This window comes from Pelodiscus sinensis, chromosome 2 (assembly GCF_052426305.1).
Source record: "Pelodiscus sinensis isolate ZL-2025 chromosome 2, ASM5242630v1, whole genome shotgun sequence".
Classification (NCBI taxonomy): domain Eukaryota; kingdom Metazoa; phylum Chordata; order Testudines; family Trionychidae; genus Pelodiscus; species Pelodiscus sinensis.
Genome location: NC_143053.1, coordinates 148,464,920 through 148,487,881, shown reverse-complemented (window position 1 = coordinate 148,487,881; position 22,962 = coordinate 148,464,920). Strand labels below are relative to the sequence as shown.

General features: G+C 41.4%; 1 protein-coding gene across 5 annotated transcripts in view; it reads right to left on the bottom strand.

The window, feature by feature from the left end:
- Window positions 1-22,962, bottom strand: part of COL15A1 (collagen type XV alpha 1 chain) — a 268,400-nt gene that overhangs the window by 111,534 nt on the left and 133,904 nt on the right. For all 5 annotated transcript variants that reach the window (XM_075921580.2, XM_075921581.2, XM_075921579.2 and 2 more), the window contains 4 exons: window positions 21,128-21,190; window positions 16,933-17,001; window positions 11,582-11,644; window positions 5,182-5,301 (listed from right to left, as the gene is read on the bottom strand). In XM_075921580.2, coding sequence (XP_075777695.2) covers window positions 5,182-5,301; window positions 11,582-11,644; window positions 16,933-17,001; window positions 21,128-21,190 — 315 coding nt within the window. The remainder of the gene's footprint in view (window positions 1-5,181; window positions 5,302-11,581; window positions 11,645-16,932; window positions 17,002-21,127; window positions 21,191-22,962) is intronic.

The window sequence follows — 22,962 nt, the reverse complement described above, 5'->3', positions numbered from 1 at the left end:
ATCTTATACATAGGCTTAAAGTGCCAGAGTGCATACTGTTAAGCACATGCTTAACTCCTTAAGGCTTGCTACTTTAAACTCTCTCTACTCAGGCTACATCTGGACTACAACCACTTCTTTCGAAAAAGTCTGGATGCTCTCTTTCGAAAAAGCCCTGTTTGCATTCAAGAATGCCTTTTTTCAAAAGAGCACTTTCAAAAAAAGGCATTCTTCCTCATAAAATGAAGTTTACCGCGGTCAAAAATACCACCGCGTTCTTTCGATTTAATTTCGAAAGAACGTGGCAGCAGTCTAGATTCAAGGGAAGTTTTTTCAAAAAAAGGCCACTTTTTTTGAGAAAACCCTGTAGTTTAGACACACCCTCAGTGTAGCACTTAAGAATTTCTCAACTGGACCAATCATGGCAATAGGTCTATGCCCCATAATAAGTATTTAAAGAATAGGATCATTAAGGTCCTATAACAATGTTATTGACTCCTAACATTTTTATTGCAAGTTTTATGATACTCAGTGTTTCTTCAGGCTCCAGCTCCTGGATTCTCATGATTAGGTAAGAATCTTAGCTTTCTTTAGAAAAGCTTTTTGCCAGTGTGGTTGTAGAGAAAAGCGCAAGAATGTGACTGACATAACACACAACAGGATTAAATGCCAAAGTAGACACATTTTATTTAAAATCTCATGCCTTTTCAGACAGTTGAATGATTTGGAGGGCGGGGGAGAGGCTGACTCAGTTTTTGAATGGTGGGGGATGGCAGTGATGCTGTAGTAAAACCCACTGTCTATTCCATGGCTGGCCTAATCTAGGCCAAGAGTAAGATAAACTCTGGGTGAGATCCTCACTCCTTCCCCACTCTAGCCCCTTTATTCCAGTTAAAAAAGCCAGGGTCATGTCAAAGGGCTCCAGAAGGTCCAGGAGGAGAAGGAACTATCCCACTGCAGGCACAGCAGAAACCAGGGGGAAGGCTAGCATACGAGGTTCCATTGTCAAGCACGTAGACCAGAGTGAACTTTCTGACACCCTGTGAGAAGAGGCCTACAGGATGGGCTATTGGTATGTGTTAATTGGGCTGGTTGGGACAGGAGATGTACTCCCTCATACCTGTCCGCCATCTTGTTGATAAGGCTTTGTTTTTCCAAATTTAATTGAGGATTTCTGTAATTGGATGCCCTGACGTCAGACTGTTTGGTTAAGGGTATAAAGATACTAGGATTGATTGTATTAGCAGCTTTACTGGGCCCGACTTTGCTGGGACCACGTTTGGCTCACTTTGCTTTACTGATCAATAAAGCAAATCAGTTGTTAGCCGCCTAAACAGAGAGGAGCGTGTTTTTGCTTCGACAGTAACCAACTTCGATCTGTATGCTCACTACTTATAATCACTTAAAATTTGTCTTTCTGTAGTTAAATAAATCTGTTGTATAGTTTACTTAACACTGGGTGTTTTAGATGAAGTGCTTGGGAAATCTCAACTCAGACTGCAAAGGCTGGTGCATGTCCTCTTCACACTAAGGGAAGAGCAGACTAGATACTGGACTTACACTGGCTAGGCTGCTGACCAGTGCAAAATGGCACCATTCTGGGGTGCAAGAATGGGAAGCTGGGGAAAATTGGCTAGAGCCTCCTTATTGATTGTTCATGAATGGCAAGGAGATGATTCATGTTACACAGCTAGATGTGTTCCTGTTTGTGTAAGTGCCATACCTACCAGAGTAGGTTTCCCAATAGCATCATGGCAATACCAGATTCTGTGTAGACTATATAATATTAAATGAAGTCATATTAAAAGGTTCTTATTCATTACCACAAATAGATGACAGCCTTGGTGCTGTTGCGGGTCTAGTATGGTGATAAGCTGAAGGCACCCAACTTGAAACTGAATCCAAAGAAGTCTGAGTTGTTTCAAAAAGAGATAACCTACCTTGGGCTCCCAAGTAGTGAGGAGGGAATTTCCACTGACTAAAAAAAAGCGGAGGCTGAACAGAGCTGGCCTACTGTCTAGACACTCACATATGTGCAGAGTTTTATAAGGCTCAGGAAGTTTATTTGTGATTTTGCATAGGTTGTGAGAAACGGAAAACATTTCAATGATTTCAGAGTGATATATAGGAGTCAAATAAAGTCTGTTCCTCCCTTGCTCTAAATTTTTTTTCAAAACTCCTTTCATACTGGTCACAAATACTAGCACTTATGATCTGGGCTTAGTACAGACACAAGAACACCACAGATTTGAGAGGGTGGTTGCTTATTACAGCAAAAGTCTAAGTTCTCCTGAGAGAAATTATTGTATCACTTGAAAGGAACTTCTAGAAGTAGAACATTTTCACTGGTATTTATATGGGAGGAACTTTGAGATCAGGACAGATCATGTTTCCCTTCAATGGCTCTTTAAATTTGAGAATCCCAAGAGACAGCTTGCCAGATGGTTGGAGAAACTGCAGTGCTATGATTTTGCAATCGCACAAAGCCTGGTCATACTTATGGTAATGCTGATATAATTTTACCAGCAGCTAGATAGCTCTCTTGGGAGGCAAACTGTAAACCCTGCCCCAAAGAGAAGAGCAAAGAATTACTGGTAGTTGCTCGAAGTAATGGGAGTGGCTCACTTCCTCTAATTCACAGACGTGCCCATGCTCCTGTTTCATCAACTGGAACATTGAGGATAGGGTTGTAGGAAAGGACCCCAGAACAAATAAAAGCTTCCCTAAGTGAGGATCTTGATATCAGGACAGTGTGTTACTGGAAAATCAATTTGTATTCACAGCCACTGTGGGGTGAAGTCCTTTTGATGGTGTTCTACCACACTAAAGGCTTTCTGGTCACAGTGGGAAACTTGGAGTTTAGAAGAAATATCGTATAGAAGAGTGGAGAAATCAGCAGGTGATGGATCCAGATGCCAGTTGGTCTGTTTTTCAATGTATGCCATGATTTTAAAACTACTGGACATTTTAGGTTTGCAAAAACCTTGCTCAACCTAAAGGAGAAATTTTATTGGGTAAAAAATACAGGCAGAATGTGGAATTCTGGAACAAGAAATGTGACACATTACAAAGAGCTCCCTTTAAAACTGGGAGATTCCCTTTGTGACAGTATCTTGTGGGGGGCACTAATGGAGTGCGTTGCCACTGATGTTCTTGGGTCCTTTGCTGAGCCCAAGGCTGGTGGTTGGGGTTGTGTTACAAAATGGCCCAAAGCTCACACTGGGTATGTCTAGACTACATGGCTCCGTCAACGGAGCCATGTAAATTAGTTTACCCGGCATAGTCAAAGAAGTGGGGATTTAAATAATCCCTGCTTCATTAAAATAAACATGTCCACCACGCTGTGTCAACGATCAGCTGATCCGGTACAGCGCGGCAGTCTAGATGCGGATCTGTCACCTGGGGAAGCCTTTGCTGACTGATCCTGTAAACCTCGTTTCACGGGGAATCTGTATGTTCTGATTCATTAAGTCATTCCAAGTATAATTGTCATTACTTGAGAAAAAGATGAAAAAACAAGCTAATGTGGGCACCAGTTTTTTAGTGGGCTAATTGTGCTTCAGTTCAGGAGCAGGACTGGACCTTTCAAAGTCTCCTTCTACTCTACTCTACAAAGTGGTTACATTCAATAATTACTTTCTTACATGATGTAATCAGAATCATGTCTGCTGACCCTAGTTTACTCATGTTATCCCTGAAGAACCCACACAAGTAAGACAGAGAGAAAAGTTTGTTTTTAAATACAAAGCACCAGTTACAACTGAGCAAATCCACTGAAAGCAATGGAGTCACAGAGAATAATTTGAAGACAGAGGGCTTGCAGTAGGTCATATTTGGGTGTCAGAACTTCTGTTGCCAGTGGTGATGTGCGAGAAGAGAAGAACCCAGCTTGACTCTCAGATTCCATAACAAGCTAGTAGTTACAGAATTACTAGTTACTGTTTTTCTTGTTACCTGAGCATATTTAACATGCAGTAACAATAAATATACAACATCATGACACTTTTTGTTACTGTCACCTTTTAAAGTAGGATCGCACTTTAAGTGTTTCTTAGGGCTGTATCTACATAGGCATGATTTTGCGCAAAAACATGCTGCTTGTCTACACTGGCGGGGAGTTCTTGTGCAAGAACACTGATGTTCTAATGTGTGAAATCAGTTCTTCTTGCGCAAGATCTATGATGCTCCCGCTCAGGAATAATTCCTCTTGTGCAACTCTTCTTGTGCAAGAGGCCAGTGTAGACAGACAACATGAATTTCTTGCGCAAGAAAGCCTGATGGCTAAAATGGCCATTGGAGCTTTCTTGCACAAGAGAGCGTCTACACTGGTACGGATGTTCTTGTACAAAGGCACATGCCAGTGTAGACGCTCTCTTGCGCAAATACTTTAACGCAAGAACTCTTGCATTAAAGAGTATTTGTGCAAGATCATGCCAATGTAGACGTACCCTAGGTGTAAAGGGTAAATTTTCATCTCTGGGTAAGACACAAAAGAAGGGAGAAAGCCCAATGAGATAAAAGTCCTATGGTAGCTTTAAGTTATAAATTCATTTTGAATTATGTAACTGCTTCTCAGCTTTATTTTCTTGAAAGTGTCAAGGAAGGCCAATCCCATTAAACTTCAGTAAAACCATCCTTCATTTTTCATCAGCCTGGTCCACATTCACCTATATTCTTTCGTTGCTTTTGCACTTCTTTGGAATGAATCAATGCAGCAAATTGTTCCAGAGAATATGGTCCTTTGGCTTTTTTGCCTTTTTAAAGAACCTGGCACAAAATTGCGAATTCCATCAAATCTTGGGCTCTTCTACCATTGCTCATTCTAAAATAGCAACAACACTCAGCGTTCTAAGGCTACACCTCCACTTGCTGCACTGGTGATCGGTCTTCTGGCATTGAACTTAGAGAGTCTAGTGAGGATTTGCTAAATCAAATGCTGAAGACAATCCCAGACAGCGCCACATGGAATAAGAGAAGTTGATGAGAGCATTTGCTTCCTTCAACCTCCCGCTGTGTGGATTGTGCCAAGCTCGGCTTACGGTAAGTCAACTCTAGCTACTTTATTTGCACAGCTGGACTTTCATACATAAAGCTGACCTTCTGGGTCTAGCATAGACCAGGCCTAAGAAACATGCAAAACTTCCACAGCTGTGTTGCAAATTGCACTGAGGTATAGCACTAATGACTAGTCATGATACTCACTGGAGGGCCAGGTTCACCAGAAGGTCCATCTTTCCCTGGTGATCCAGGGGGTTCTGCATTTGAACCAGGTTTTCCTGGAGCACCTGGTAATCCTGGAGGGCCCGGTGGCCCAGGGAGACCCTGGAGAAATCAGAAATTCTCTTAGAAAACATTCTTGTTCATTTTCATCCCCACCTTGGCCCGGTCCATGCAACATTCTTGAAGAGAACCAACATTCTTAAATAGAATCCATAAAACTCTATACTATTGAACTTGGGTAAACACTTCCCTTTTTTCATTAAGATCAGTCCTGCTCCCATTGATTCCCCCACTCTCCCTGGGGGTCACAGGACTTCATTCTTCCCTTGATCTGGGAGGTTTACCTCTGTCATCACCTTTAAATGGCAGCAAAGGAAGATAAGTTAAAAATGAAAATTTGCTGTATTTACTTTGTGAATGACACCCAGGGACACTCCAGTGATCAATGTGATCTTTATACATAAGCAATTAGGTTAGATAGAAGCGATGTTTCCTCTAATTTTTTCCATTCATCTGCAGAATAAGGCATGTGCCGATGTTCTTTGCTAATCAGCTGGGCAAAATTTGAATCTCCTCTGAGCAGCTTCCCAAATAGTCAGCTTACAGGGAACACTGGATAGAAGCCAAGGAGACATATGCTATTAATTTCAGAAGGTGTAGGACTATTACAACTAGTAGTATTATCCATAGCACCAAGGAGCCCTAGTCAAGTACATGTTAAATCCTTTGTGCTAGGCACTGTACAAACACAAGAGGTGGTCCCTGTCCCAAAGACCTAGCCTTGATAGCATGAAGACATTAAACTGTGTAAAATATATTCATACATAAGAAAGATGAATTTGAAAATGCATCTCTCTTACATAGAAGTGAATCATTAACACTTTCCCTTTTATTACTGATCTCGTATATTAACCGAGAAAGATCATGGAGATTTTGAAAATTATGCACTTAAACCTGCAAGGTGTTGACCACTTTAGTCTCAAAGCAGAAAAACATGATTGCATGTTTAACTGTATGCACATGAAGAGTCTCATTGAAGGGACACTGGACTGAGGATAAGTTACTTAGCACCTCACAATATTGAGTCCTAGGAGAGCATAATGAAATGGTTAAGACCATCAGTGAGGATGCTGCAGGACAGGGGCTATACTATATGACCAAGCTTCCTGTGGCAGTCTGGACTTCCTGAAGTCAGTCTTAGAAAGATTTGAAAACAGAACATTTCATTTCAGGTGACAGCCCATCCCAACAGTGTGGAGTAGGTTCTCTTTCTGGCTGGCTACAATGACCAATACAATACCTTTGTATTAAGGCTTGTTCACCTCTGACCATTTGACTACCAGCTCTTTCTTTGCAAATCCCCCTCACACACAAACACTTACTGAGTTTCTGGCTGATTATCTGGGCATTAAGCTCATTTATGTGCAATATCATATACCAAGTAAAGCTTGGAGATGGCAGTTTTTTAGGATTACCATTACAGTATTTTGTTATTCAGAATTTCAGCAGGAACAAAGTAAGGCTAGATTTGGCTGATTGTCTAGAGATGAAGGAGGAAAGATTTAGCTCAGGGTCAAGGAAAATTCCAAACTTTTCCCTTGACAGCAAAGTGAAAGTTTCAGTTAAAGATGATGATTCATCCCTAGGCAGGCATCCCATTGTGCTATGTGCTATAACAACTCATAGTAAAATAGTCTCTGCCCTGAGGAGAAACGTATAATCTAAACAAACAATTGAGACACGTAGGGAGAAATACAAAAGGACTAAGAGGTAAAGAGACAGCAGGTCAAAGGAATAGAATGGATAGAGCCCTGCAAATCCAAAGATATCTGCTTTATATTCACAGGTATCCGCATCTGCGGTTGTGGATGCAGCTATCTGCAGCTCATTTTTGCTGATATAGATGTGGATGCAGATACAAATTGTGTACGCATGCAGGCCTTTAGGTATGAACACTTCCTGATTCTTAACCTAGTTCTTTGTCACTATAACACAATGCATCTGAAGAAATTTACACACACAAACCCCTGCAAAGTACAAGGGTAAAAAACCCCTTAAGCGATACACAAATCCCTAAGATAAGTCAATAGAGACTTGGGTTACACAAAATGAATTCCATCTAATGGCAGTCATGTCAGAAACATCAGTCAAAAAGGAACATTTTAATTATAAATAGGGCATCAGCCCTTGATTAATTTAATAATGAGAAAGTATGATTCATTGATTTTTAAGTCATAAGGAAAGCCATACTCAGTCAAGCCAAAAGTGCATCTATTCCAGTATTCTGTCTTCCAACAGTGGCCAGTGCCAGTTGCTTCAGAGGGAATGAACAGAACAGGTGATGAATGAAATGATCTGATGTCCAGAAGGAATCATGGAAGAATAGGGCTAGAAGAGACCTCAAGACGTCCTCTAGTCTGACTCTCTGCTCAAAGCAGGACCAAGCCCAACTAAATCATCCCACCCAAGACTTTTTCAAACCTGGCCTTAAAAAACCTCTAAGGATGAAAATTACAACTCCTCCATAGATAACCCATTCCAGTGCTTCAACACACTCGTAGAAAAATAGTTTTTCCTAATATCCAGCCTAGACCTCTCCCACTGCAACGTGAGACCATTCCTCCTTGCTCTGTCATCTGCCACCACTGAAAAAGAGCTTAGCTCTATCCTCTTTGGAACCTCCTTTCAGGTAGTTGAAGGCTGCTATCAATCCCTCCCCCTCCTCACTCTTCTCTTATGCAAACTAAATAAGCCCAATTCCATCAGCCTCTCCTCATAAGTCATATGAGCATAATAATTTCTCTTACGCTCTATTGGACATTCTCCAATTTGTCCACCTCTTTTCTGTAGTGGGGCCCCCAAAACTGGAGGCAATTCTGCAGATGTGGCCTCACCAGGGCCTAACAGAGGGGAATAATCACTGACCTCAATCTTCTGGCAGTGTTCCTACTAATGCAGCCCAATATGCTGTTAGCCTTCTTGGCAACAAGGGCACACTGTTGTCTCATCTCCAGCGTCTCATCTACTGTAATCCCCAACTGCCACTTAGCCAGTCAGTCCCTAGCCTGTAGTAATGTATGGGATTCTTCTGATTTCTGTGAACTTACGCTTGTTGAACCATATCAGATTATTTTTGGATCAAACCTTCAATTTATCTAGCTCACATTGGAACCTATTCCTACCTTCCAGCATATCCACCTCTTCCTCCACCTTAGTGTAATCCACAAACTTGCTGACAGTACAATTCTCCAATCATTCAGGTCATTAATGAAGATGTTGAACAAAACCAGCTTCAGGATAAACCCTGCTTGATTTTGGCTACCAACTAGATATCAAACCATTGATCACTACTAATTGAGCCCAATGATCTAGCAGCTTTTTATCCACCTTATTGTCCATTTATCCAAGCCATACTTCTTTTATTTGTTGGCAAGAATATAGCGAGAGACATTATCAAAAGCTTTGCTAACGTCAAGGTATATCATGTCCACTACTTTCCCCATTTCCACAGAGCCAGTTAGGTCATCTCAGAAAGTAAGTAGGTTGGTCAGGAATGACTTGCCCTTGGTAAATCCTTATTGACTGTTCCTGATCACCTTCCTCTTCGCCAAGTGCTTCAAAATGGATTTCTTGAGGAGTCGTGCCATGATTTTTCCAGGGACTGAGGTAAGGCTGACCAGTCTGTAGTTGCTTGGATTCTCCTTCTCTTTTTAAAAGATGGGCATTATATTTGCCTTTTTCCAATTGCCTGGGACCTCCCACAATCACCATAAATTTTCAAAAGGTAATGACCAATGGCTCTGCAATCACATCAACCAACCCACTCAGCACCCTCGGAGGCATTAGATCCAGCCTCATGGACTTGTGGATCTTCAGCTTTTCTGAATGGTCCTTAACCTGTTCTTTCACACTGAAGGCTGTCCACCTCTTCCCCATACTGTGCCGCTCAATACACCAGTCAGGGAGTTGACTTGTCTGTTTGTTTCCTAGGCTTATTGCATTCATATACAGGCACCCAAGACAACCAGCTGATTGCCCTACCTTCTCAATATGAATCAGAAGGCCTCCCCGTTGCACTCTTCTCTTTGTGTTTCTTTCTGTTATCCCACTTCCAGACTTGCCAAAGGGTTTAGGTCACCGTTCCCCACAGACCCCAGTTTAAAGTCCCTCTTACTAGGTTAGCCAGACTGCTTGTGAAGATGCTTTACCCTCTCTTCATTAGGTAGATCACTTCTCTTCCTAGGAGTCCTTCTTCCTGGAAAAATTTCTCATGGTCAAAGAATCCCAAGCCCTCTCTCTGACACCACCTGTGCAACCACACATTTACCTCCACAATTCAATGGTCCCACCTGTGCTGTTTTCTTAACAGAGAAGATGGACAAGAATACGACTTGCGCCTCAAACTCCTTATCCTTCTTCCCAGAGCCATCTCTGCAGTGACCAGATCAGAATCATTCTTGGCAGTGTCACTGGTGCCCACATGCAGATGTAGGAAGAGGTAGAGGTCCGATGGCTTGCTCAGTCTTGACAGACACTCTGTCACATCCTAAATACTAGCTCCAGGTAAGTAGAACACTTCTCAAGTTCCCTGGTCTGGATTGCAGATGGATGACTTCATCCCCCTTATGAGGAAGTTCCTGACCTTCGCCACTCATCTCCTTTTCTTCGGAGTGATGGTTGTGGAACCCCCACCGCTAGCACAATGCATCCCAGGCCTTCTGGTCGATGGGGTCTCATTCTGAATCCTTTCCTCAGATAACTCTTCTAAACCATTCCCTGCCATAGCACATGTTCAGAGAGCCTGAAAATAGTTTCTTACCTCTATCTGCACTGGGGGGGTACATGAGTTCTCCTCTTTCTTCTTCTTCTGGAGATCACATGCTGCCAATTTTCTTCACCGTTCTACATTGCCCTCTCGGATTCTTCAGCCTGCTGTGCCTGCAGTACCAAATGTTGGCTTCTATCCAGAAATTCTTCATTGTCTCTAATGTAACACAGGTTAGATACTTGGGCCTCTAGTTCTTTAACCTTCTCTTCCAAAATGGAAACCAGCTTGCACTTTGTACAGATGCAGTCACTTCTGTCCTCTGGAAGAAAGACAAATGTAGCACATCCTTTGCAGGTTACAACAGTGGATTGCTTACTATCCGTACTGTCTTCCTTCTAGAAGCCTCATCACATGTTGTATTTACTGCTCACAGAAGCCTGAAAGGCAGAAATGCTTTGTGGGAGCTCCCCAGACAAGCTCTCAAGCAAACTCCCTCTGTTTGTCTGTCCTCTGTTCACCGCTGGTTCAGTTCTTAACTGCTTTCTATTTTGCAAGGCTGGTGGCTTGAAGCAGTTGCCCTGGTTCATAAAGGAACCATTATGATCATCTAGTCTAGCCTCCTGCAAAGCACAGTCAATGTTTCAGTAGTCCGTATAGCAAGGCCACAATGTGTGTTTTAGAAAGCTCTCCAGTTTTGATTTAATAAAAGCACAGCACAAGTCCTGGCCTTTGCCAGGGCATGAATTCAAGCTGAACACAGAGAGGACAAAGCTGATGGATGGAATTAGTGAGAATTAACAGAGATCCCTATAGTTCTACACCATATTAATGGAACAGATGCCCAAAGCTGAAGCAAGCAATGAACAATCCCATCCTCTCAATTTCACTGGCTTCTACTAATCTCAGAATCAGATTTTAAAAAAGGTTTTTCCTTAAAAACAAATAGAAACTTCTCCAGGATTTCTTCACCCTACTTCACCTGTCTCATACTCACAGCTTTGTATCCCACTTCACCACAATGACACTCCTGCCACCTGAGACTCCTCTGTCCTCTTCCCAAATGCTCCACAATTGTGGGAGAATGCTAACGGCAGCTGTATTTTTACTTATGCTACCCTATTGTTCTGTACTTCTCTTTTGCCTCCAACCAAACTTTCAATTCACTTTTTCTTTTAAAATCTGACTGGAAAGTAAGTTCAGGCAAATACTGGCCCACAGGCCGGATCCAGTCGATCAGGGTTAGCGCCTGGCAGGCCACCACTGCTATATTTACCTGTGCCTCCGCAGGTACTGGTGATCGCAGCTCCCGTTGGCCTCAGATGATGTCCCCAGCGAATGGGAGCTGCGGGAAGTGGTGTCCCAGTCTATACCACTTCCTACCACTCCTATTGGCTAGGAATTGCGGACTTTACTCTCTGGATCAAAGAAATTTTCCTTGCAAAGCTTTTTGTGATGTTTTGTGGTAAAGATGCTATATAAATAAAAACATGTTTTGCATTGTGTAACCATACCATCATTGATTCATAATTATTCAAATGTTATGCTAATTTTAAAAACTGATAAAAGATAAAACTGTTTACTGTACAACATTAGCAACACATAGTACATACTTACTCTTAAAATCTCATTGTCTCTGTCAAGGTCACCCGACCCAGATCCTTCAGGTTCCAGTCTACTCTGAAGTCAAGAGAATTCATTTAAAAATGTTGTTTCTAATGAAGAGATGGAAGACTGACAGATACAAATACTATTTGTGTTTCATTGTTAATCTCATTATGGTTGGCATGTCAGTAGCAGAAAGCTGACCATGAAAAAATATATTCTTAAGCTCTCATTGATATTTTATATGTCGAAATGCTCCAACATCATTTTAACGAGATGCTTTGGATGAGTTTCATACCAATTAACTGTATTAGTTATTCAGTTTTGTATTCACTGACAAATGCCGCTCTAGTGCAGATGCCCGGAATTTACACTCTTTGGTAAAACCATTGTAGCTATGATGCAATAAATATTGACATTCAATTTTTAATTTCTCAATATACCTGTCACACTTGGGTCTCTTCCAATATACATCTACAGCAATTAGTTATTAACTTCCTGCAAAGGCCCTATCATAGAATCATAGAATACTAGGACTGGAAGGGACCTCGAGAAGTCATTGAGTCTAGTCCTCTGCCCTCATGGCAGGACCCAGTACTGTCTAGACCATCCTTGATAGACATTTATCTAACCTACTCTTAAATAGCTCCAGAGATGGAGATTCCACAACCTCCCTAAGCAATTTATTCCAGTGTTTAACCACCCTAACAGTTAGGAACTTTTTCCAACCTAAACCTCCCGTGCTGCAGTTTAAGCCCATTGCTTCTTGTTCTATCCTTAGAGGACAGGAAGAACAATTTTTCTTCCTCCTCCTTGTGACACCCTTTTAGATACCTGAAAACCGCCCTATGATTCAGAAGGCATAGGATGTAGAATTCAGTGGGGAGCTGCAGATGTATTTTTGTCAAGAGAAATTAAAAACAAAATTATTTTCATTGCTATTTATTTAAAAAAACATCTGGAGACTGAGTCATGATATGTTTGGTGAAGAGACTGCTCTGTTCTGATCTGTGCATTTTTAGTGATAAATATGGGAATCCAAACTCCTTCAGCTTTCATCCAGGACACTGATGGTGGAAGCCATATGGAAGATTATTATAACCCTATATTTTTTGAAGATCAAAACTTCCTGAAAGAATCTTTTTTTCCTCCCAAAAGAAATTTTCTATGCATGGTCTCATGAAGATGAAGTTTTAGCATTTTAGAGGGGTAGCCATGTTTGGTTTTGCTAAAACAAACTATAAGGAGTCCTGTGGCAGTTTAAAGATTAACAACTTTATGAGGAGATAAGTTTTTTGTAGGCTGGAACCCACTTTATCAGATGCATGAAGTGGAATCTTCAGTGTGGCAGGGATATATACACACACATGTAAAGATGAGAATGTTACATTACTAGGTGGAGGACCAGTGCTAACAAGACTAATTCAATTAAGCTAATAACAATTGATAAGAAGGTGAGAATACCAAAAGGGGGAAGTTACTTCTTGTGATGAGCTAGCCACTCCGAGTTTCTATTGAGGCTCAGTCTCTACTGAGAGCAGCTAGCTCACTTCAAAAAGTCATTTTTCCCTTTTTTATATTCCCGTCTTTCCTACAAGACCTGGCTGCTGAAACACCTACAGTGATTGCCTCTAAGTCATGATACATCCAGCTTAAGTGCTTGATGTACTTCAACAATGAGCAGTTTCAATATTTAGAAGTAAAATGGGAAGTGCATATTGAAATCAGTAGAGAGCTAAGCTTTAATCATTTATTAAAATAAATTATATATTAATTTTCATATGCTGTGTTGCTGTTGGTTGAGTTGGTTGAAAGATATTAGAGAGACAAGCTGGGAAAGGTTATATTTTTATTGGAATCAATTTCTATTGGTGAGAGAGAAAGTTACACAGAGCTCTTCTTCAAGTCTGGGAAATGTACTGATAGTGCCACAACTAAATACAAAGTGGAACATATTATTCAGAATAAGTAGTTAAGACATATTTAAAGGGACCATTCAAGGTGAAGTTGCCAGGTAACACTACTCCAGTCATACAGAGAAAAATAAAGGGAGGGGGGAATAAGAGGGTGTTAGTGGGTTATAAATTGTTGTAATAAGCTATCAATCCAGTGTCACTATTCAGATTAGTTTTAATGCAGGTAGGATGACCAGATAGCAAGTGTGAAAAATTGATCTGGGGTAGAAGGTAACAGGAAATATATAAGACAAAGCCCCAAATATTGGGACAGTCTGTAAAATCAGGACATCTGGTCATCTCATATGCAAGTTTCCTTTGAGGATGAGGGCTGAGAGGTCAGATATAAAGTGATCGCTTTGTGAAGTGCACAACTATAAGTGATATGTTATGTGTCTTATTGCTCTGTGCAAGGGTCATTCAAGAGCATAGTGATTGGTTTCACACACACAGTTGTGATCAGGGCATTTAGTGCAGTGGATGAAGTACACCACATCTTGTGCTGGGCATCTGTAGGATCCGGGGTCTTGAAGGGTGTGCTGTGGGGGAGTGTTGATCATTATAGCAATAGAGGTATGTCTGCAGGTTTTGCATCTGTTGTTCTGGCAGGAACTGGTGCCAATGAGTTTGTGTGTCCTGGTCTGTGGGAAGCTTGCTTCTGATAATAAGTTTGGAGAGGTTAGGTGGTGTTTCAAGGCCAGAAGAGAGGGTTTATGATTATTCCAGTGGCTTGAACAAAGGCTATGTCTAGACTGGCATGATTTTCCGCAAATGCTTTTAACGGAAAATTTTCCATTAAAAGCATTTGCGGAAAAGATCATCTAGATTGGCACAGACGCTTTTCCGCAAAAGCACTTTTTGCGGAAAAGCGTCCATGCCAATCTAGACGCGCTTTTCCTCAAAAAAGACCCGATCGCCATTTTCGCGATCGGGGCTTTTTTGCGAAAAACAAATCTGAGCTGTCTACACTGGCCCTTTTGTGCAAAAGCTTTGCACATAAGGACTTTTGCCCGAACAAGAGCAGCATAGTATTTCCACAAGAAGCACTGATTTCAGACAGTAGGAAGTCAGTGTTCTTGCAGAAATTCAAGCGGCCAATGTAGACAGCTGGCAAGTTTTTCCGGAAGTTTTCTGCTTTTGCAGAAAAACTTGCCAGTCTAGACACAGCCAAAGTGTTTGCTGTTGAATGTAAAATCATTAGGGGTCTGGATGAAATGGAGGAGTTTGATGATATATATGGAGTGGATATCTGAGGTTTGTCCATTGTCTTGTAGATATTTGGGGCAGGCAGTAATGCTCTCATTGTGAGAGGTGTTGGGGTATAAGGAGGTGATGTCTATGGTGACAAAGGTTTTGTTATGAGGAAGAGTGCTAAAGCTGCAGAGTTTCTGGGGGAAGTGGGTTGTGCCCTGTAGGAAATGGTCCTATTGTGTGAAGTGGTTTAAGGATGGCTGCTACAAGTCCAGGTATTTCTTCAGTTAGAGTGCTGTAGTCAGGTAAGATGGGTCTCTCCCAGGGTACCTATGCTTGTGTATCTTGGGAATTATGTAGAAGGTGCCTGGGTTGTTTTTTTGTGGGATCAGGTTGTAGTGTCTGAAGTTGTTTGGGGGAGGATCTGATGATGTCCTTAAATTATTGGATACATCGTTGTACGGGGTCTTATTTGAGTACTTTGCCATAGGTAGTGTCAGAGTTGTTGGTTGGCCTTTTTAATGTGGTCATCACAGTTGAGGACTATGAAATTACCCCCGTTGTCTGCTGATCTCATCTGGTGGTTAGATTTCAGAGACTGTAGAGCTGCCTTCTCAGCAGTGGAGAGAATAATATGCTTGTTACGGATTTCACAGTCCATTTTTTCCTGAAGCAATTAACGTAAGAGTGTGGTCTCAGTCACTGTAGGGTGTCCAGTCAGATTATTCTTTGCTCCTCTGACTAGCAGTGGGAACAGGGTAATTGTGTGTGGTATCATCATCATTGTTGTGAAAGAATTCTTTCAGGCAGAGCTGGCAGAAGAATTCTTCTGGTTCTCTTTTCTAAGGCGTCTGTTTCACCTTGTATTTAGCTGTGACACTGCGTACATTTCTCAGACCAGGCTTAAAAGCTTGTCCCTCTCATGAACAGAAGTTGGTCCAATTAAAGATATTACCTCACCCAGCTTGTGTGTCTGATATAAATGCTGTCATTAATATAATGGGGCTTACTATTTAAATGCCCAGAAGTTAGAGGAGCAGATTCTGGGTCCACTCCAGCCTCTCTGTACTGGACCCCAGCATAAAACAGCCAGGAAGATATTATAGCAGGCAATATGAAGATCAAGGGACAATCCTCTCAAGATGAAGAGCCAAAATAGCACATATATGGCACCCCATTTGCTTAGGCCAATCTGGGGGGAAAGGAGGGGCCTAGGACGTCCCTATGTCCCAGTGATCGCCAGTAGCATCAGCAGTCCCTTGGGGCTGTTGCCAGCTGGGATCTATTGGAGTAACTCTTGAGCTTCTCAGTCTCATGCCAGGGAAATGAGTTTGTACTCAGCTGGAACAAGGTCAGCTGAGCACAAAGAAAGCTTGATGCCCCTCTTGTGACCAATGCCTGAGTTGCACTCTATGCTTTTTAGCCACAGCTGAGGGCCTGGGTCAGGCAATCCAAAAGAGAAGGTTCTCATAACGTATTTCACAAATTATATTGTTAAACACAACTTTTTAACACACAGTGGGCCCAGTTTTATCTTAACATACATGATAGCTTGTAAACATACAACTACCATTGACCTCAAGGGGAATCACAACTGGATTATGTCTGAGTGAAACCATTTGCCAGCACAATGAAAGCCTTGGGCCCAATTCTCTCTTTGTCAGCACATGCATGACTCTCTGTGTGAGACCAACAGGAGAACCATGTGAACAAATGGGACCCCAATCTGGATCACTTTTTTACACTTCCTCATTCCTGAATGTTGAAAAAGAAAACATCACCATCATATTAACATAAACTTTTGTATTTAACAGCAAGTACAAAGGACTGTCAAACCACTCCTGTGTTAGGGAAGGGAAGGAAATGAGTAATTCAGATTTTCTAGTGTCTAATACAGGTTTTTTCTGAGAAATCTCATTGATATTTTTGGCTCAGACTTTTAGAAATGTTTTTTTTTTTTTGCAAAAGAATGTGCACACATTTGCCCACTTCCAATTTAGGCCACGCAATGGGTATGTGCTGATTGGGATACAGGCCTAAGTCAATCATGTATAAATGTGTGTTTGCTTTATTGCATGTGCTCTTTTTGTTCTCTTATATGTATTGGCTATAAGATTATTTCCTCAGACTGCGCTGCACCTCCTCGTTAAGTTTTACCTCACTCTACAAAAGGATAAGACAAGCAAAGCTAACTGTCAGACACCCTCAGAAACTCACAGGTCCTCTGAATGGAGCAGATAGGCCAGGTGGGCCTGGAAGTCCTGGCAGCCCCACACCGGGTTCACCCTACAAGAAGAATAAATATGAAGCAGTTAATGTTTCAGACCATGTTTTATCATGTTTCATGAAACTGCACTAGCTTTGTAGGCCCTAGTTGGCTTCCTTAGGCATAACTGTATTTTACAAAGACAAACACAAGACTATTGTTTAAATGCTAGAAAGGGATGTGAAGTTTATTCATTTGTGAAATAAATTCCCATGAGAAATGATCATTAGGATAAAATAAAACTACTAAGAATGAACAAAGCACTGGGAAATGTATTCTAGGAAATAACCCTACATTGGCAGAGAAACAATATTGTGCAAGGTCTTTTCCATCTCTAGCTTCTCAAACAATTTTGCAATTGTACTAGCAGTGCCAATTGTGAGACAAGGGGTTAGCATAAACTTTTGCATAAACTGCATTATTTATGCAAATAATATGAAAAAAGGGAGACACCTCCCTTCTTAACATTACAACTCCCCTCCACATCCGTTCCAAAACTACTGTCTAATGTACTTTTCCCCATTGCCCACACAGCTGGTGGGAAAAGTACAATGGTCTTGTCATTTCCCCCCTGACTCCTACAACCTGCTCCTATCTGGCCTTTCTAACACCCACTTCACCCTTCCCAAAGGTCCATTCATAGTACAGCTGCTAAGATCCTGTTCCGGACCTGCTGCAATCGGACCAGAACTCCCATCCTTCCACTGGCTCCACTTCTTCACAGCTTTCAGTAATAAATTAAAAGGCTTTTGATCATTTATTTCCCCCTGCTTCTCCATTGCTGCCTCATATTTCACAGAATTGAGCAGGGTTTGGCCCTTGGATTATGAACTCTCTGGGGAAAAGGAATGTGTCTTTATTGGTTGAAGTACACAAGCCAAATATTAGCTCTCCATGTATGTCAGCAATAGACATCTCACATATACCTTGCATGTGACTGCAGGTGAGATGCATTTGCCTTTCCCTGGTGTCTGCACATTAGATGGATTTGTGCACCCAAATACTGATGGAGTGATGTGAAATATTCACTTTGAACGTCAGAGTCACTCAGACTGTGCTTGGCTTTGAAATCTGTTGCATTCATGGACCTGAGCCCATAGTTCCTAAAAGCTCAAGTAAATGGATTAAGGGCCTGACATGAATTTGGTCTTACTATTTATCTGCTATTGCTGATGTGTGTCTACACGTAAGGGAAGTGATGGTCTCCCTCTTGCTCAGCTCCTGGGAGGTCCATTTCCAATGTATAACAACAATAAAACCTAGTTTGTATCTCGGCTTTTCAGCAATAGATCTCAAAGCCCTCTACAAAGGAGGTCAGTATCATTATCTTCCATTTGACTGATGGGAAAACGGTGGCTCCGACCCGGAAAAATGACTTGTCCAAGGATACCCGACAGACCAATGGCAAGGCTGGGAATAGACACTTAGGTCTACTTAACCCCAAATCCAGTGCTCTGTCTATTAGACCACACTGCCTTTTGTGAGATAGTGAGTATGCATGCCTGCTTCTATGAGGGGTTTTTTGGAAGGAGGAAGGCTATATAGTATGAGCCTCTGTCCACACTTTTGAGTCTTTGGGGCTGAAGGATGTGATCTGCCTCCATATTCTGCAGCAGGGGAAGGAAAAATGTTCCTACAGTCGGCAAGTTTTCTTCAAGAAGCTGATGCAGCAGATAAATACCCCATAATCCCAGATAGCCAAGTGTTCTATGCTTTCCTTTAATTATTCTGAATGGTCATCTGCAAGTGCATCTCCCTCTGCTCCTATTCCTATTGTAAACTTGGCTCTGATTTTATTAACTAGAATGAGAATTTTGATTGTGTCACAATCACAACCAAGCAAACAAGTTGACTGTTTTTGACCTGTCACTAAATGAATGTATTCATTTGTTTCTTTGCTTCTATTCAGTATTTCCAAGTGGTTTCTATAGTGATACTCTTTAAATGTTCTTTCTCTTGTATCTTTCATTTATTTTTACCATATTCATATCCACAGTGCTGGTATTAAGTTAGCTTTTGGCTATTCTCCTTGTTTGCAGCCATGCATAATTACAGCATCTGTTTATTAGTTCTGATGCTGTATGCTCTGTTAAAACATTAGTACTAGTTGATTTTTATATTTGGTTTTGTGCAATTTTTACCACTTTGTAATCATTGGGGTCGGCAATCTCTCTCCCCCTCAAATTCTTAAATCTGGATCGTAGTTATCTACAGAAGCCTACTATGTGTAAGCATTTCTGAAAGTGCCTCTCATAGCTTTATCTATGGACTGCACAAAGTTTACAAAACAAATTGATAACCCACCAACAAGGCAGCCAGTTCTCCAACCTGCTCTAGGATGCAGCAATTGCTGGTTTCCCATTCTGCAACAAAGGCAGATAGAGACTCGCTGATAGATCCTGAAGCTTGTGCTCACACTTTAAAGTGTACTCAGAAGCCAAGAAATGCCAGCCACCCTTTCAAGATTTTCGCTAATCTTCACAATTTTTGTATAAACCAGGAAAACAATTGTTAGGTAATTCCTGTTCCCTACATGTGCTATGGAAAGGAATTCGTTAATCATACCAGTTTGGCAAAGCAGAGTTAGTGGGATGGTCTTCTGGTGCAACCTTGGAACTTAAAACTAATTCATTGTTCCCATTCCCGTTTATATACAATCTCCTTCTATCCTTCCAGCCTGTTGCTGCAAGTGTGGTGTCTAGCTGGAGGCTGTACTTAGCTGCCAACATTTTAAAAAAATTCCAAGAAGCAATTCTGCAGAAAAGTGGTCGTAGGGCTCCTGGTTGGTTTTCACCATGTTCTGAGTATGCTTAGGACTTGTAAAAGAGTGCCTTACGAATATCAGCCAACTCACTGACATCAGCCATCACTTCTGTGACGTACTGTGTGTACGTGTCATCCTTATGATGGGAAAGAAAGGCAGAAAAGTTAAGTGTCTTGAGTGAGGCTATTGAGTTAGCCACGAACATCCGAATGCAGCTTTTTCTCTCAGTGCTGTGTTTAACCCATGACCTCTCCTGCTACTAAGATGACCTCCCTCACCTCCTTCCACTTACCCCTCCCTAGCCTCCCTTCCTGATGTACAAAATAAAGGACACGTGTGTTCAAAAATAGAAACTCTCTTTATTTAACAAAACTGGAGGTGGGGGGGATTAACCTCTGGGGAGACTGGGAAAAGGAGGTGGGAGAGGGGAAGAGAGAGGGTGGGAGAGGGGAGGGGGAAACCTGGGAGGAGGGAGCTGGAAAGGGGAAGCCAGGGGAAGAAGGAGGAGGGGAAGTATAAAATTATGGTATGTCATATCTTCAGTACTATGTACAGATGTGGTCTCCTCACCTCAAAAAAAGATATTTTGGCCTTGGAAAGGGCTCAGAGAAGGGCAACTAAAATGATTAGGGGTTTGGAATAAGTCCCATATGAAGAGAGGCTAAAGCAACTGGGACTTTTCAGTTTAGAAAAGAGGGGACTAAGGGGGGATATGATAGAGGTCTATAAAATCATGAGTGGTGTGGACAGGGTGAATAAAGAAAAGTTATTTATTAGTTCCCATAACAGAAGAACTAGAGGACACCAAATGAAATTAATGGGTAGCAGGTTTAAAACTAATAAAAGAAAGTTCTTCTTCACACAGCACGTGGTCAACCTGTGGAACTCCTTGCCAGAGGAGGCTGTGAAGGCTAGGACTATAACAGAGTTTAAAGAGAAGCTAGATAATTTCATGGAGGTTAGGTCCCTAAAAGGCTATTAGTCAGGGGATAGAAATGGTGTCCCTGGCCTCTGTTTGTCAGAGGTTGGAGATGGATGGCATGAGACAAATTGCCTGATCATTGTCTTCGGTCCACCCCCTCTGGGGCACCTGGCACTGGCCACTGTGCGCAGACAGGCTCCTGGGCTAGATGGATCTTTGGTCTGACCCAGTATGGCCATTCTTATGTTCTTATAAGCGCTATATTAATCTGTCTTCTGGCAAAATCCTTAGGGTTTTATTATGAGTGGCCTCTGAATAAAAGTATGCTGGGAGAAAAGGGTGCAAACATTTTTCTTGTGCTTTTTGTATTTTATTCCCCTTCATAACATATCAAATTAACACAAAGCAAAGAGTAATGGTAGCTATCCAATTGGTTCTTAAACACTAATAGGACACGTACCTTTTCTCCTTTAAGGCCGTCTTCTCCCTTCAACCCTGGCAATCCCTGAAGTCCTCTTTCACCCTGAAAAGAAATTTTTATTCAATATTTTCATTCCATTAAAATATCATTCCTATAACTGATGGACATTTCCCAAAAAATGGGTACCTATAGGAAAAGTGCAATAGTCTGTTTGGGAAGAAGCTAGAATGTGCAATGTTCTTATTCAATTTTTCTCAAGTGTCTATGACCGATGAATATATTAGCAGACCTTTACCGAGACAAGAAGAGCATGACCTCAACTCTTGGAATAGCTCTCTATCTATTCTGCTTTTCCTCAGCGAGATCATAGTAGGCAAATTCCAGGCTGGCGTTTTGTCTTCCCCTGACCTAATTTATTCATTTCCAAAACATATGTTGGAAGTCACCACTTTCAGTGTCATACCAAAGTAATAGGCAGTAAGGAAGAGGACAGTGAGATATTTTCCTGTGGAAATACTTTGGCAATTCTACTGCTATAAGCTACCATTTGAGGTGCCACAGCTCATGTAGGATGCCTCAACACGATTGCACTAATCTCCTTCTGGAATCACTGAAAACCCCATCCTGCAAGATGCTGAGCACCCTCAATTTCCGTTGAGTTCAATGGATGCTAAGGATACTCAGCATCTCACAGAAATTACTTAGTACCTTGCAGTATCAGGCCTCAAGTTTTCTTTTAATCCTCAGGTTTTTGATAAATCTCAACTACCAAACCCCAAATCTCTCTCCTGTCCCATGGTGTATCTTCTTCTCACTCTAACATGCATATGCACTATTCTATGTAAGCCCCTGAGCCTTTGCTCATCAAAGTCTATAACCAAGTTCCCATTGATTTTAAGTGGTACAGGATACAGCAATGAAGTGCAATAAAAGAGCCAACTTCCCTAAGATTCTGGAAGGAAATCCAGAAGGAAAATGAAACTCAGATTTATGTGAACCTTTTCTCCAAGGAACTCTGGACAACAGTGTGTATTAATCATAGACACTGTCAGAGTTTAACCATGATACCACTGTGCTAACAGTAAAGACCCATGAACTAGATACAGTAATAGGTATATGTATCTACCTGACTTTTTTATGGGGGGTTAATATGGATTTCTCTGGTGACTAATTGGTATAAGGGTTGTGGCAAAATACTTTTTATGCATTAAGGCTGCTACCCTGCAAACATCTGCACATGTGCTTTCCTGAACTACTGCAAACTGATTTCAGTGAGACTGCATACAATAACATAATGGAGAATGTGTGAAAATATTATCAGGATAGAGGTCTAACTGCACTCAGACAAAATCATTTCAGAATATAAATAAGGGGCAACAGGACTGCTAAGGGAGGAAAAAGGATTCTTCATAATACTGTGATCTGTAAAAGAAAAAAAAATCTCAACAAGTTTTTGCACACAGGCTACTTTAAAATATTCCCCCGGAAGAAATGAAAAAATCCTAATTGCTTTATATAATTGAAAAATTTTCCACAGAACATTTGCCATGGCTTTTGTATAAAAAGTGTTCTGATTAAAATTAGAATGCTAGGAGCAAGAAAGCATAGTGCAAAGCTGATAACGCCAGCCTCTTTTGCAGATATACCTTTTCTAATGATAACTCCTTTCTCCTCAGTAAGAACTGACCTTCTCCAAATATAACTAGATTTCTCTGAGGATGGAATAGGTACAGAGATTTGCAGACAGATGAAGCTTTTGCTTGCCTGTTGGGCTGAATTATTAACCTCCTCAACACTGGATTAATTGTACTGACTAGCATAAAACTGTGACCTACCCCCAAAGAATGTTTGCAGAGGGAAGGAACAGACAAAGA